This window comes from Gymnoscopelus microlampas (genome assembly GCF_963454915.1).
Source record: "Gymnoscopelus microlampas genome assembly, chromosome: 16".
Lineage (NCBI taxonomy): Eukaryota > Metazoa > Chordata > Actinopteri > Myctophiformes > Myctophidae > Gymnoscopelus > Gymnoscopelus microlampas.
In genome coordinates, this window is record NC_139953.1 from 8,157,460 (window position 1) to 8,175,181 (window position 17,722).

The 17,722-nt window shown below is 39.7% G+C and overlaps 1 protein-coding gene across 1 annotated transcript; it reads left to right on the plus strand.

Annotated features, from left to right (window-relative positions):
- Window positions 1–2,014: 2,014 nt before the first annotated feature.
- On the plus strand, window positions 2,015–17,445 carry fkbp6 (FKBP prolyl isomerase 6; the record flags this gene model as incomplete). The annotated part of the gene is made up of 8 exons (XM_084082032.1): window positions 2,015–2,130; window positions 3,675–3,792; window positions 5,649–5,738; window positions 5,995–6,197; window positions 14,083–14,202; window positions 15,012–15,203; window positions 16,394–16,503; window positions 17,352–17,445. The coding sequence occupies exons 1-8, from the start codon at window positions 2,074–2,076 to the stop codon at window positions 17,443–17,445; spliced, it is 984 nt and encodes a 327-aa protein (XP_083938158.1). The 5' UTR covers window positions 2,015–2,073.
- Between the last annotated feature and the right edge of the window lie 277 nt (window positions 17,446–17,722).

The following is a 17,722-nucleotide window of genomic DNA, read 5'->3' on the forward strand; positions in this document are numbered from 1 at the left end:
GGCTGGCTAACTGGTTAAGTCCACTTCACCTACTGTAATCTTTTATTTTGTGACAACGTTCTGTATATAAAAGTAACAATGAAACACCTTAGCCTGTTGGTTAATAAGCTGACAACCAAATTGTAATTAATAGCTGAAGAGCTGTGTCTATTGCATAACACCTGGACACCTTTTTTTCCATTGAAGATCAGTGAGACAGCGTGTTGATTGGCCAAAGATAGTTAAATCATCATCATGCCCATAAACAGACAGCTCAACCTTTTGACTAACAACCTTTAAGGACAATAATGATCTTAGCGTTGAGAAACCCTTAAAACAGATCTCGTATTTTAATGTTTGATAATCCTGTACAGTCAAAGATATTGTTTTATATTCTGTTTTTACACCATACATAAGCTATGTACTGTATTCTTGCAGGCTGATTTTACACAAGAATAAAATAGAACTCTTTAACTCTTTACGGCTCGGTTCTGACATCCTCATTGTGATCTATGTGTAGGAAGAGACCATGTGGAATCTTAACAGTAACAATCTGGCTGCATTCCCACTGAGAATGAATCTGATAGTCATGAATTATGAATTGAACTTTAAGCCATGTGTGGTCAAACATTTTAATGCTTTTGGGCCATGTTTAAATCCAGTCTTACTCATTGGTCAAGATAAGATCTGCCTGTTGAAATGGAAAGAAAACACATGCAGTCTCACTTTCTATTTCGAATGGACATCTGAGCTGTGAAAACGATCTTGATTCTTCATATTGATACGATAAAGTATGGTAAATGGACTGCACTAGTTCTAGTCTTCCTGACTACTCAAATGCGCTGTAAAATATCCAATCCAATCCAATCCACTTTATTTATATAGCACATTTTAGAACTTTTTCAAGGTTTCCAAAGTGCTGTACAGAAAATCGATAAAAAATATACTATACAGGAATCAAACCTTCCATTTTCCACATTCATGTCTAATGGCAGCCTCTGTTTATACTGTATAGCTGTGATTTAGCATAGGCCTACTGTATATTACTGTATATTCTCCATTTGTACAATAAACATCTTGAAAAAACAATACTTGTTTTATGTTTGTTTTGTTTAATTTGTATGTAGGCCTATGTGTGTAGTATGTATTGGCCAAAGATAGTTATACCTTGCATTCAGTTGCCTGTGTGTGAGAGTGCGTGCGTGCGTGCGCGCGTGCGTGCGCGCGTGCGTGCGCGCGTGCGCGCGTGCGTGCGTGCGTGCGTGTGCACGCTCTTGTGTGTGTGTGTGTGATGTGTGTGTCGCATCATCACAACGGTAACAGGATAGGTGGGCACCAAGGAAGTTGAAGGATAAAATTAAGTCTCATGTTGTACCATGCAGCACATCATGTATACTTTACATTACTTATGACCATTTTTCAAATATATATATTTTTTACATTTTGGACAAAATAGCCAATTTTGCCTCGAGGTGCCCAGTTACCCTATAGTGCCCACCTATCCTATATTCCCCAGTTCATATATGATTATTTTGGGGGGTCGTGGTGGCCTGAAAAGGTTGAGAACCACTGCCCTACTAGTACACCATCAAGTAGTTTCCTTGAAATTAAAAGGTCTGAGAAGAACCCCTGTACCCTATTGTTTGCCAACAGTGGGTACATTGTGCTGGAGTTCTGAAGGGCCTTATAATAGAGCAATGTATGTGCACATGTTCTGACGAACAATACCCCATAATAATAATGACAATAATGAAAAATACATAACAAATATTAATAATAATAATAATAATAATAATGTTAATGTTAATGTTATAGTTGACTTGTTGTAGTTATTTATTATTTAATGTGGGCCTATCTAATAGTGCACTGTTAGTACATTCCAGATGGTCAGTCAGTCAGTCAGTCAGTCATAAACAGACATGTATGGGTACCCATGATGTCATGATGGATGTTGGTCACCTGACCTGTGTGTTGTTGACCTGGCCCCAGTGGAAGTGCTTCCTCCTCCTCAACTAGTTGTGTGTGTGATTGATTCCACCTGTTGTACAGTTGTGATCTAGACACTTAACTGTAGTTTACACTGTAGCTGCAAATATGGCTTATATTCTAAACGCCATGACATCACTGAATGGGTTCAGGCCACGCATGCAGGTAAAGTTTAACCACAGACACACCCGTTTGTCGTTGTGATCTGATGACACATGGACATTAACGCGATCGAGTGGATTAATCCTCATGTCGCTTGCTATCTATGATAGTCTTGGTCTCTACCCCCCTACTAGTCACTGGACATCCGCGCGCTATGCCCGTACTTCTCCGTACATGTACAAAACAATCATATTAAGAGTTGACCCTGTAGCTACGGATGTTAACTCGAAATTAGGAACCCGCGTGCACTGTATTAGCTCATATGTTTGCAATAGATGTGTGTTTTAATCCCGTGTGTGTCGAATTCTGTCGGAAGCTCAATCGGTGGTAGTGGCGGGGCGCATCAGGTGAAAGCCGGTATTACACTCAATGTAAACACGATGAAAACGAGGAGGAAAAATGATGTTCAGCCACAGACGTGATTAAAACACTTCTTTATTGAAAGATAGGGACTAATACAGTGCACAAAGATTCCGGATGCCGAGTTAACATTTGGGGCTACCGGTTAAGCACTTTATATTTAGCATTTGTACATGTTCGGAGAAATACGGACTTTACTGGTGAAAGTCCAGGGTACTCTGGGGGGTACTAGCCAAGACCATTATATGCAAATGTCGATAAAATGCATACTATGATATTCTTGATCCAAGGCTAGGATTACTGTAAAAATTAAGCTAAATGTTTTCATCATCCCCTCTTGTCTATGCGTGGCTTCCCCCAAGTTCAACTTGTGATTCAAAAATGTTAACTTGAGTAAAAACACATGGCCATACGTGCATTTTGGTAATTTAGGAAGTTGGTCGACCTTTAAAGACATTTTGAATCAAGCTGTGGGCTGTGTTATGGAGTTATACATGCAGTTTTATATAGGCCTACTGTAGTTTTAACTTGGAATAATAACTTGAATAACAACAAGCCCTGATTTGATATGCATAAGGCCATGGACCCCTATCTGTGTGAGAGAGACCCATTCTAAGAATGTTTTTATTGTGAGGCAGTAGGCATGATTTGGTCTGATATGGTCTGTCACTTTGTCCAGAATTCATTTACTGTCAGTGTCTATCTAGTATAGAGACAACAGTGAATTAAATTTGATACAAAATTATAGATATTCTTGTACAATCTCTGTTTTTTTTTTTTTACATGTATATGTAATGCTGAAGATAACTATAAATCATTTAGCTGTGTGTTGACCCCCTGGAACACCCTCAAGGACCCCCGGGGGTCCCTGGAGGCTGGACCCCATGTTGAGAAAGCACTAAACTAAAGCAGTGGTTCTCAAAGTAGGGTCCGGGGTCTTTCAGGGGGTCCCAAGCAAAATTTGTTAATATGGCATCACAATCGGTTTAACCCTATTTTATACTTCAGATATTCAAAAATATATAATTTAGAAGTCCTTTTGATTCATACAAATCTTCTCTTCTGGGTGTCCCTGGCACCAGATTATTCAGATGGGGGTGCGCGGCCAAATGCATATTAATTTTGGGGGTCCTTTTGATATGAAAAGGTTTTGAGAACCGGTGAACTAAAGGATTTCTTGCCGTTAGACTCCGTTCGACCGGCTGGCTCAGCAGATGGAGGATGTGATTGGAGACGGAGGAATACTGAAGGAGGTGATCCAGTCTGGAGGAGGACCGCCTGCACCTGCAAATGCCTCAGTATTAGGTATGTGCATATACTGTATGCTTACATCCTTACATCCGTATTTTCACTGTAACCTTGATAGGCCTGTCACGATTAAGAAATTTCATTTTTTTTTGACAATTAATAGGCTCTATTCACAGCAGCCATATTATGAAGACATTCACAGGTGTTACCAATGATACTAATGAAGGCTCTGTTCCATTCTGGTCAAACAGAGTCAGGGTGCTAATATTGTGCATGTAGGCTCACTGGAAACACCAGTGGGTCTACAGTTGGGGTCCAGGGACCCTCATGGGCTTCCAAATGGCCCCTTACAGGTGTGTAACTCTGAGAGTGTACAAATAGAACCAAATGGACCCGTAAGGGTCCATTTGGTTCCATTTGTACACTCTCAGAGTTATGGGGGTCGTGGAAACCACTGTGCTACACTAAATGGAACAGAGCCTTCATTAGTATCATTGGTAACACCTGTGAATGTCTTCATAATATGGCTGCTGTGAATAGAGCCTATAGTCATATTATGAGTAATTGTGATTAATGATTTGCTTGTATTTTTGGCATTGAACGTTGGAACATATTAAGGCCAGTCCGTACCAATGCAACCCCTTGCAACTCCTTGCAACTACTTGCTTGCCACCATTCTCTAAAACTGTTTTGTTGCATTGGTGTGGACTGGCCTTCAGGCTTCATAAAGAAAGATTGCACTGGGCAGATGTTTTTGTAATAATAATAAAATGGTGAAAATTGCCAATGCAAGGCGTTGTGAGCGTGTAGATCTGCTATTTTCACTACTTCTGTGCGACACTCTTGTATGATGAAGTAGGGCATTAAATAACAAAAAAAAACATTAAAAGTTGAAATATTGAGATACAAGGTTTCTGCCTGTCAGCAACGACATGCAAAGCCTATTACTGATTGAGAAATGACTGGTAGCAACAAAATCAAAAGATTGGCACAACAAGGTGACATCGTTAATAGAGCGTGGCCAACGACGTGGAAATAATGATGGAAATATGACACGTCTGTTAGTTTCATCCAGCTGTTTTCATACATAAAACAAACATGGGCAAATTCTCCTTCTACAGCACTGCCACCCAGGTTTGGAATGGTCTAACCCCATCCCTCAAAAAATGCAGTTCGCTGGGCTCATTTAAAAGAGCCTTAAAAAATCACCTTTCAGGAGGCCAAAAGAGGAGGTAGTACCATTTTCCCGTTAGACAGCCGACCCCCCCCCCCTGTTCTTGTACATATCTTTCCCCCCTTTTTTTTATTCCATTGGCTGTACATAGTGTTGTATGTATGTATGTATATATGTATATATGTATGTGTGTATATATATATATGTATGTATGTATATATATATATATATGTATGTGTGTATGTATGTATATGTGTATATATGTATATATGTATGTATGTATGTGTATGTATGTATATATATATATATATATATATATATATATATATATATATATATATATATATAATTTTTTTGCTGTTTTTTTTTTATTTTTTTTATTTCTTTGTGTAATGATATTTGAACTGTGGTGCCACTATATATGTCTATGAATTGAATACCAAGGCCCTCATTGGAAACAAGTCCGCAAGGACTTTTATGAACGGACCTGTTAGACAAAGTATTTTAAATGTAAATGTGTTGTTTTACATTCTTTTGCCTAATAAAATATTCAATCAATTCAATCAAACAGATGAATGGAAGTGATTCGAACGATTGTGCAAATATAATTGTGATTGCTGTAGCTCAAATAATAGCAATCCGGTGATTATCTAATAATTGTGACAGGCCTAAACCTCGCTTGACTGAATTGTCAGTCATTCTGAACCCAATCTACTATCTGTCCTTACTGTCTCCACAGCCATGTTCTCTGGTTTCCAGGAATATTCAGATCAACCTTTTGTCAGCAACGTCAATCATCAGCACCCTCGAATGATGAAGTTGGGGAAAGGTCAGTTACTTATGAAGACGTGTAGTTTCCAAATACTTGAAACAATTTTCACAAATTTTCGCTATGAGCTTGTACTGTAGATCTGCTGTTTTTGATATTTTTGAGAAGGGGGGGCCAAATACATGTCATTTTGGGGGTCCTTGACATGAAAAAGTTCGAGATCCACTGACATATACGACTTGGGGGTCCATGGTTCAGAACCACTGATCTTTTGGATATGTGCCCCCTCTTAAAACGTGCAACCCTGCTCTCACAGATGTGACTCTGCGAGGTTTGGACCTGGGTCTGATGACCATGAAGAAAGGAGAGTTCTCTCGTTTCCTCTTCACGCCAGAGTACGCCTACGGGCCGATGGGCTGTCCCCCGATCATCCCCCCTGCAGCCAGGGTGCTGTTCGAGGTGGAGCTCCACGACTTCTTGGACATGACCGCAGTGGACGACTTCATGGAGCTGCCCCTGGTAGGGAGGCTTTGGCTGTCTTTTTACTGTTGAAAGAGTTTGAAAAAAAACTGTTTTCATTTAGGTTATCGTCGCTGTCGGGCAAAACCCTTGTCTCTCCATATTTTCAACATATTATATATAGCACATTGGTTCTCAAAGTGGGGTCTGGGGACCCCCAGGGGTCCTTGGGGGGGTACCAGGGTGTCCCCAGCCAAACCAATTAATATGGCGTCACTATCATTTTAACCACTTTAACCATATTTTATACTTTGGCTATTCAAAAATAGCAGATATACAAGCTGAGCTTGTAGATCTGCTATTTTTGAAAAATCCTGGAACAAAAATATTGTTTTAGACAGGGGATCCGCAGCCAAAAAGAAAACTCATTTTGGGAGTCCTTGACATAAAAAAGTTTGAGAACCACTGCTATAGCAGATCTACCGTACAAGCTCAATCTTGTAGATTTGCAGATCTACTGTACAAGCTCTTGTAGATCGGCTATTTTTGAAAAATGTTGAAAGGGAAAGTGGTTAAGTGTGTCTGCAGGTTTTATAACTATTGAACCAATGAAAAGTATTAACGAGAGCTTGTGACTAAATAATATCTAGATTGGATCCATTGGAACACAGGTTCTTTTGTCCTTTTCTTGAAAAGTAACGCTTTGGGACATACAAGGTTTCTGCCTGACAACAATGTGTATTTGCCTTGTCTGTCTGTCTGTCTGTCTGTCTGTCGGTCTGTCTGTCTGTTAGTGATAGATTGCTTTATCATTTTACAAACACCTTAGGCTCAGATCACACATTGGAATAAGATAGACACAGACACAGTCGGAGATCTCCGTCATATTTTACTTGGTACCAAGGAGCCAACGTCCAGCTTTACCTGAATCATTTTCTGAAGTACAAATACTTTACATTGATATATATACAGCAACATGAGAAGGAGAAACAGTTAAGCAGGAGGCAGGGCTTAGGAAGTACTCAAAAGTATTAGGATACGAGTAATAGGTACTAAATGTAATAGATTAGAGCGTATTTGAGACTTCAGTGGGAGCAGAGAGCTGTGCCTCCAAGGGCTGGAGACACTATAAGATAGCCGTGGAATGTCAACATCTGTAACTTACAATAATAGACCATTCAGTATTGGCCCTTAGTTCTGTCCTCCTCTCAGTACCAAGCACAGTAGAAATGAACATTTATGCATTAATTATATGAACACATTATATAAAACTGAGAATCGGACCTTTCATTTCCCTCCTTTTGATCAATAATTAATATACATATTCTTCTTGTTTTCACATTTTCAAAATGGACATCATATCAGGATTTCATTAATCACTTGCCTCTTTCGCTTTCAGTGGCCTTGGTACTTAAGCTATCCGCTTGTCGCACTTTGTCATACAGAGCATAGCACAAAGCTGTTATCAGGGCACATGATGAGACTATTAGAATGTCAATTGATCCTGATCAATAATGATATAAACGATTGTAGATAATGCTGAAAAAACCCACGGATAGGAAAAAGGACATTATCACTCTCAAAATGTGTGGCTTTCTTGTGAGCAGTGGTTGTAACACTTAATAACCTTCAACCGTTTGTATCATTAATTTGACCATTATGAACTGACAATTCATTTTCAAATATTAACAGAGCACTTAGATGTCTGTGTCATTCTCATCATAAAGGCGAACGTCCGCAACCATGCGTTTCAGGATCACACAGACCGATAACACGCGAAACAGCACCAAAGCACAGAGTACCATTGTTTCAAATTTGCACAGAGCTTGAATCCAACCCCCTCCCATTAACCAAGAAAAACCACCCCTTATGGTGATGTTACCATTCATAGCTTTCTGAAGGGCACGTAGATTGGACATCGCGTTATTGGCCTCCTTAGCATTAATGTCATCTGAAATGTAAACACAACAGGTACTTGTTCGAAAAGTACTTCTCACCAGGACCACTGGATCCCCAGTGGGGTCACGGTGTTTTGATGGCATCATTAGTATGTGGCTTCGGAGAGGGTTTGATGGCATGTTAGGGTGTGGCTTAGCCGAGATGATGACCGTTTGGTCGGTTATCCCGCCCCTCCCTTCGGAGGTTGTCTTAAATGCGCCCTCATTCCACACTAACACATTCACACCAGTTGGCATTTTCCATCTCGCTCCATGATATTACATTTATCACACTTCATACTTAGTCCGCTTCAGAGTGACATAAAAGCTCTTATTTATGTGCTTAAAACTGATCATACGTTTTGCACGGCAAATAGCATTGGTAGCATTTTTATGCATGTAAATCAGAGTGTTGTTGTCCCAAGGCTCACCAGCGACTTTCGATTCTAGGCATTTACTTACTACCAGTTAACAGCAACAGGAAATGTAGGATATGGAACACATATATCTGCAACATAACAATCATAATTATCTTAGCAATTAGCCTTCCCCTGCTTAACTTTTAATAATAGAGACAAAAGATACATAGAAAAATATACAATAACATAGAAACTATAAGAAACATGGAAACTATAAAATTAAAAACCACAACCGAAGTCCACTGGTGTTTCATTGTTCTTTCTAAGTGCAACAAGGATTTGTGAGTGGGGGTAAGAATCTTCTTCCAACCTTAGATCTGACCCAGCTTTAAAAGCTAGGCCCCATCTTTCCGTTGGGTGCTACCTCATCGCTTAATGTTCGACAGTGTCCGCACCAGGTTGTGTGACTTTTGTGAGTCCACGTACACACTGTTTTATCTCACTCCTTGATCTTTATGGCAGTTGACTCAGACCAGGACTCAGAAACGGCTTCTCAGCAGGACATAAATCCTCCAGTATGGAGGCTCCCGCTTGGCTTGGCGACCTTATCAGCTATCTTATCAGCACCAGATCACCAGGCTTCAGTCCGTGGTACCTGTGGAAGACAAAGAAATCTTGGCAGATTACTAGTTCTTTTGACTTTTTGTAACGTCTCCAAATTCATTTTTACAGTGTATGGCTTTTACCAGAATTTTTAAAATATAAGTTTGAATATGTTGTGAATGTGTCTTTATTTACTATTAATACTACTATTAATACTTCTTAACTCAGTGTCACTCCCTCCTGTTTGAACCATGGCCATAACTTATGGTCATGATTCAATATACAATTAATTACTTAAAAACCGCTACTTATAATGATTCACAACTTTACTTAGAACACTGCTAAGTGAGAAATGGGGCCTGTGGCACACTAGTATCAAGACACAACAAATGAAAGATAAGTTCCATGAGAACTGAACTCGCTTCCTTTACTATTTTTTTTTTTTTTTTTTTTTTAAGCATTCCCATGGGCTTGGAACGTGGGAGTCACTGCTCTCGTCATAACAGCTTGCAGGCTGAGATTAGAATGCCTTCACATGATATACTCCTCACTTGAGTAGAAATACTTTTCAGTCAAAGTGACTAAATGCTTTTAGAAACATGGCAGCTTCTTACTTGTGAAGAGGGAAAGGGCCAAACCTATGAATATTACTAATTCTCAAACTTGGACGAAGTGTCACTAATCTTTTAACAAAAATAACAACAACGGGGGATTTCATAGTAGTGAATGAATACAGAAAGACACCTTTTTCTTAATCATGACTTTGTGGAATCAACAACAAAAACAGAAAAGAACCAGGGTTTAGTCCCTATCTACATGAAGAAAACAACCTTTGCCCTTTAAATGTTCTGTAACTAAAGGGCTTGGACACAGCCTTGACTTCAAATAAGTCTTCAACTAATACTTAAGGTACTTTTCATTATTGAGTATTTCTTAAAATCAACAACTGGTCTACAGCTTGTAGATCTGTCATCTTTTGGAAAAAGATTTCCATTGCTAGTTACGACACAAATGTCACTTTCAAAAATAGAACTGCCTGCCATTTGACTCAATTTTAATCAAAACAAAAATATTGATTGAATACAGTTTTAATAAACTTAAAGTTTGTGAGCCACTCCATGGCACAGCGGATTCAGACTTGCAGCCCTGCAGTAGCTTGCAACCTCAACCCACACTCCAGGACACGACACACAAACCTCTACGCTTCTTCTCTGGACAGTAATGCCCCTTGACCCTGCAGTGCACATTCCTAGCTTGGGGTACTTGGAACTAATCCCTCTTAATACTTAAGGTTCACTTCGCTTCGCTAATTTACTAAAAACTTCATATTCTACCGCAATGAGCTCAATATCATTAAGCAAAGGCCCATGTTACTTTGATCACTCTTCCAGAGTAAACCACCCACAGGCCTTAATTCAATGTAATGTCACCGCAACAGAACAGAAGTCATAACACATCTTTAACATTTGAGTTTAGACAAAGGGCTTGTAACAGAAAAATGGGCCTTATATGGGAGCAGGTTAATAGCTTTAACTGCACAAACTTCACTGATAAGGGCTCCTAAATATCACTAGAACTTATGGCCTTTTGTGATGTTTTTTTTTTTTTTTTTTTTTTTTTACTTCATCACTGTCTTTCTGTCTCGCTCTGTTAGCACACAGCCCGCACACACACGTGCACATACACACGTGCACACAGACTCCTCTAAACACCCACACACACAGTACCACACAGCAACCCTATTGGTTGGCATTTAAGTACAGTACTTGAGTAAATGTACTCAATTACTTTCCAACATACACTCATTTCAACTGTTTGCTGTAACTCATTCATACCAACCACAAAAATACTTTTACTCTCTGGGAGTTACTCATTTGCTCAGTCACCATTCTGTCACTTCTTCCCCACACATGTATGTGATACTTAAGTACAGTACTTGAGTAAATGTACTCAGTCACTTTCACACTCACACTCTTGAGACTGATTTATACAGTAATCTACATCTGAAGCTGTAACGCCCAGTGATTAAGTATACTCATAGCGGTATTTGGAGTCCAATGTACATGATCTCCCACTGTCTGAAAATCACGCGCTGGGATTGGTGTCAGGTGCCGATAGTTTGTTTCGATGAACAAATTAAGGGATAAGAGACTTTCTTGCTGTAGCCAACTCAGTGATGCGGAATAATTTAGCAAGGGCATATAGATGATTGCATTTGGAAAAGTTTCCCTGGCACTGATATGCAAAGCGTCCAACAGTATATTATTACGTAATGTATCTGGTTGGTCCTTACTATTAATGCCTAAAGATAAAATCAGTATCTCTGCATGTACATCTCTATGGGACCTCTTGATCATCTCACATACATTATGAAAATTCCCTCCCGCGAAACTTTCGACTTGCATGTTAAAATAAGGAATATTCGGTATTCTTGCCAAATTGCTGTCTCCCATTAATAGGATGGGTAGCTGTCGATTAAATGCCCATGATCTCTTGTCATATCCTGCATGCTTGAACGGGACCGAATAATCACGCACAGGAGGACCTGCATATCGCATCCCGGTGCTGGGCATTGTCCACGCCTGAGAGCGCGCTAATATTTGCCTACGATTAGGGGTACTGCGAGGAGACTAGTATGCCATTTGCAACGATTAAAAAGGAAATAGATATATGTGTGGCTTGTATATTTATATCTATTTTCCAACAACACTGCTCCCTGGGAAGTCTAATTATGAATGTAATACGATTTGGGGCTTTTATTCATGCATAAAACTTTGCTTTAGACTGGCTACTGTAAACAGGTAAGGGGCTTTCTCTCCCATCTTGCATACACGCACGCTTGAGTACAGTATCTGAGTAAATGTACTCAGTTACTTTTCCACACTCTCAAGCAGTCGCTATCTCTCTCTGCTCGGCACACACATGCAGCCCTCACACACACACACACATTCACTTGTATTCCTATACTCGTGAGGACATACACAGACACTGAAACTCTTATTCATTCACAGTCACACAAAGAGAGGCAGATCCACTCATTAGTCTTTAAACAGTCTGTATAACTTTCTAAATCACGCACTTAGTCTCTCTCTCTCTCTCTCATTCACATATATTCCACTGAACATTCCTCACAATCTCTCATAGGCTTCTACAGGAACATACACATATTCCCTGGGGATCCCCACACACATTCACTGTACTCTCATTCATAGATTCATACAGAAATCACCAGTCCACGCGACTGTCCCAAACAGACCTCGTCTCTCAACCACCGTGATTATCATTCATACTTATTTCGAGCGTTATTTACACTGCTGTATACTGGTTGAATCGCACTTCACACATTCCTTAATAACACATCTTAATATACACTATCACCACTTTCCCAACGGCTTTCTCACCGAGACACCCAAGTTTAGATGTGGGTTATCTCTAGCTGATAGATCCAGAAAGGTGCTCACGGTATTGAGGATCGGAGAGAGAATTGTTAGACCGGTTAACTCACTTAGTGCTTCGGCACACTTATAGAGACAACTTAAATGTGTCACACATAATGATGACGCGGTTTCTGACAATTTCTGTGATTTAACTTTTAGTAATATTAAGCACAAAACAATATAAACACATTCAGTTTCACAAACGGATCACACTTAGAAATTCACGGATCACATAAAAGATCCCGCGGATTCTAGTGAGTACCCAACCTCTGTGATTTCACTCACTCCACAGTATACAATTTGCAGGAAATAAATCACTCTTGTTGCTTCTAAAACATAGCAACATACCCTAAGCTTTCACTGCCTACAGTGCTTAGGTTCATGTTTATATGCACGCAGATAAACAATGTCTATATACACATAGATAGACAACTTTTGTGTCTCACTTACGTGCTATCTTATAGTTGTGTGATCAGCGTTCAAATGCCGTCGGCCGTTCCTTGAAGAGCAGATGTTAGACTGATTTGACCGCCGACCTGGATCGAATTCACGCTCCAGGATTTTTGCAGGATCCGGGTCCTGGCTGCTTGCAGACTTTTCCAGCGTCGTCTTCCTTCTTACTCTTCTTGGAACAGCTCTGACATCCAGGCTCGAGGGACCATTGTAATGATAGATTGCTTTATCATTTTACAAACACCTTAGGCTCAGATCACACATTGGAATAAGATAGACACAGACACAGTCGGAGATCTCCGTCATATTTTACTTGGTACCAAGGAGCCAACGTCCAGCTTTACCTGAATCATTTTCTGAAGTACAAATACTTTACATTGATATATATACAGCAACATGAGAAGGAGAAACAGTTAAGCAGGAGGCAGGGCTTAGGAAGTACTCAAAAGTATTAGGATACGAGTAATAGGTACTAAATGTAATAGATTAGAGCGTATTTGAGACTTCAGTGGGAGCAGAGAGCTGTGCCTCCAAGGGCTGGAGACACTATAAGATAGCCGTGGAATGTCAACATCTGTAACTTACAATAATAGACCATTCAGTATTGGCCCTTAGTTCTGTCCTCCTCTCAGTACCAAGCACAGTAGAAATGAACATTTATGCATTAATTATATGAACACATTATATAAAACTGAGAATCGGACCTTTCAGTTAGCAGGACATCTTGAGCACTTGTGGGTGCATAATCTCTGAACAGGTAACAGGATAGGTTGGCACCAAGGAAGAGTGGCTATTTTGGGGGTATAAACAAGAAGTTGAAGGATACGATTCTGATAATGATGTACCGTGCATGTATACTTTACCTCGACCATTTTTCATATATTTTTAATCATTTTTGATAGAATAGCCAATTTTACATCGAGGTGCCCAGATGTCCCTATAGTGCCCACCTATCCTGTATCCGGTGAACATAGCGCCTCAATACTTTGAAACAGGGCTGCAACTATTGACTATTTTCTTAGTGATATTCTATCGATTACTTTGTTTGATTAAACGAGTCAATTTGATCTCTTGAATAATCTCATTATGTTCTGTTCAGTGGATTTTAGGTACCGTAGATCACTGATTGCTTCACTTATCCTCTCTTGCCCCTCAGGTGGAGCGGAAAGATGTCCCTCTGTCCACGGTCCTCGCTGTTGTGGACACGGTGCGCAACTGTGGCAACCGTAGTTACACACGGAAGCATTACTTTGAGGCCAAAGACGATTACAAACAGGTGCATCTCTTTTAAATGTTTTAATTTAACCACACATTGTTTTCAGAAGGATGTCATTTCATCTAGTGTCCCAGGACTTATGTATGATGTACAAATTGTATTAGTTGCAAGCGTGACAATCACAGATGAGTGTTTGAACATCCCAACACATTTCTGACATTGCGCTGTCAGTTCTGGGAAAACCTTAACAGCAAATCTTTTGACAGCAAATCTTGATTTCGGTTCAGTCATAGTATTTTGAATAAAATTGCATTTAGTTATAGTTGTATATTAGTCATCTGAAATGTTTTAGTTTTAGTCCTGTTTTAGTCGAATAAATATCATAAGATCATGTCGACTAAATCTACAGTTGATTTAGTCGACTATAATGTATTTTGGCGGTGCCTTGATGGCGTCGTAATGGCTGATTTTACACTTGGTTGCATGCTGAAAATAGCCGATCTACATGTGAGCTTGTAGATCTGCTATTTTCAGAGCACCTGAGCGCAACCAAGCATAAAATGACTTGTCTTAGTTCTACTGGATCTCTTCTCCACTAGTCCCTCACTAACATTTTAGTATACTTTTTATTTGTTGACGAAATTGACAATATATTTAGTCTTAGTCTTTTGTCATCATAGCTTAGTTTTTATTTCGTTTTTATTTAGTTTTTGTCAGTGAAAAACGGTAGTCGACGAACATTTTTCGTCATAGTTTTAGTCGACAAAATCAACACTGGTAAATACTTTGGAATGATGATGTAACTATAAAAAGGTAAAAAACGAACATATATGGGCTTTGTAAACGAATCGTCCACTGAAATTCAACAGGCGCTGAAGATCCTGTTGCACAGGGACGCAGCGAGCGACGCGCAGGCTGTCAGGAAGGCGCTGTTTCCCGTCTACAACAACCTGGCCCTGACCGAGCTCCAGCTGAACAGTCCCAAGAAAGCCCTGAAATACGGCACCAAGGCCCTGGAGATAAACCCTGACAGCGCCAAGGCCCTGTACCGCTGTGCTCAGGTCAGTCACGCTGTGTCCACAAAACCTGAATGTATAGGGCTGGCAATATATCCATAGACTGTATACTGTACTGTAGATCATTGGTTCTCAAAGTGGGGTCCGGGACCCCCAGGGGTACTTGAGGGGGTTCCAGGGGGTCCCCAGCTAAATGATGGATAGGAACCAAATGGACCCTTATGGGTCTGTAACTCTGAGAGCGTACAAATGGAACCAAATGGACCCTAACGGGTCCATTTGGTTCCATTTGTACGCTCTCAGAGTTAAATTAACATTGATTTTACAATATGAATTGGGGTCCCAGAGATAGAGATGCCATTAAATAGGGTCTGTAGGCCTAATGCATGTCAAACTGGGGGTCCTTGAAATTAAAATGGTTGAGAATCACTGCTAGAGCCGTAAAAATCTTCTCTTATGGGGGTCCCTGGCTTATCTTTTCAAATGGGGGTCCGCGGGCTAATAAGTGTCAATTTGGGGGGTCCTTGACATGAAAAAGTTTGAGAACCACTGCTGTAGATATCGTGATATGAGACAAGATGTAATCTTCAACGCCCAATTTGTTTTGTACAGGTTCAGTTGAACTATTTCATAGAACAGTCCTTTGTCGTCCCCCCACACAATCAATTATTCTTGTCGAGCGACCCCTATTTATAAATATACCTTTCAAGACGGGAACGCCTTTTGGGGTTGTTGTTGCTAATGTACAGTATACTGTAGCAACATGCATGTTTATTGTTTTGTAATTTGTGAATAAATATTTGAGGTTTTTCAGAAAAGGTCAGGATTTAGAAGGCGTTTTTAGAACTAGCCTCGGGTCTAAATGGGTTAACCCATTAAAACTGGGAAAGCATCCGTGTCATTTTAGATTGAGCTAAAAAGCATCATTTGGTATCAAAAATAGCAGATATACAAGCTCATAGCGCGTCACTTTGTGCCGCGGTACGAGCTTGAAGATCTGCTATTTTTGAACATTTTAACTCCAATCTTTGCTTCTGGAGGTCCCTGGAACAAAATATTTTAAGATGGGGGGGATCGGCGGCCAAATACATATAATTGACATGAAAAAGTTTGAGCATCACTGATATAGAAACATAATATTTTCAGAAAACTGTTAGGATTTTAGAAGACATATGTAGAATGGGCCTCAGGTCTTCATGGCTTATTTGTGACTGAAGTGGTTTCTCCTACTGTAGGCCTGCATGGAGCTACAGGACTACGAGAGTGCTTACAGTCACCTCATCAAGGCACAAAAAGTGAAGCCATTTGACGTCGACATCAACACGCTCCTGAGGAAAGTGGCCATGTAAGATACCTGTCAGCTATTTAAATGTTTTAATCATTTCATCCACAAGCTAGCTTGTCGCTATTTTTGATATTTTTGCAATTTTTTTTGGTTATGGGTGCAGTAAGTGATATATTTTGGTTAAAATAAGTGTTAAATGCCTCTATATTCTGATAGTAAGCAATATTATCAAGTGTTTGTTCAGTAACAGGGGTGTCCCTGTCTCTCCAGCTCTTTAGTAAACAGAAAATTAACTTTCAGGTCAGGATACCATACTATATATATAGATAGATAGATAGATAGATAGATCATTTTATTTCTGTGTCCTGCACACATAGTGCCCAACCCTCATGGGTTTATAAGACACCATTGTACGTTTATAACATGTTTTACAATGTATTCACGTAGTACATTCAATTACATCTCGGAATTATACCTATACTGTATATATATTTATCCAAGGATACAGGATAAACAAGACAATATTGGAACTGGAACACTAACAATTTGAAGCTGATAAATGGGTACACTCTCCTGAATAGATGAAATTGGCAACCTACCTGAACATTTATTTTCAGTGTATTAAAGAGCTGGAGAGTTGTGGACACCGCTGTTATTGAACATTCTATTATTATTATTATTATTATTATTATTTTCTAAATAGAGCTTTCCACACACAAACCTTTTTATTTTAACCAAAACATATCACTTACACGACCTTTAAGACTTATGCAAATGCTTCAATGCCTAATTGCACTGTTTCTCAACCAGTTTGTCCATGGCACAATGGTAAATGAACGTTTTATTCACAGGTGATTATGTACCTTAAAATGCTTTAAGACTAAGTAAATCATTGTGATTTTTTCCAGACACTACCAAGAAGGCATGGAGCAGCTGAAGTCTGTGTGCGTGAAGATGTTCAAAACCTGCCAGATAGAACCTGGCCCGGAGAAGAAGATGTAAAGGTGGGTTACAAAAAGGTCTTCACAGGTGTCTGCCTTCTGAAAGGTTTCTCACACAGGGAACTATTGTCGTGCCTTGTAAGTCATTTTCAATGAGCAGGTAATTATTTAGAAATGAACCCCGACAGGGTGATTAGACCCCGACACGTAGCGGAGGGGTCTTCATCACCCTGAAGGGGGTTATTTCTCAATAATGACCCGCTCCCCATTGATTATCCCGCTTAATACATGGCTACTTAATAAAGAAATTAATAAATTGTCTCAAAAGTAACAATAAA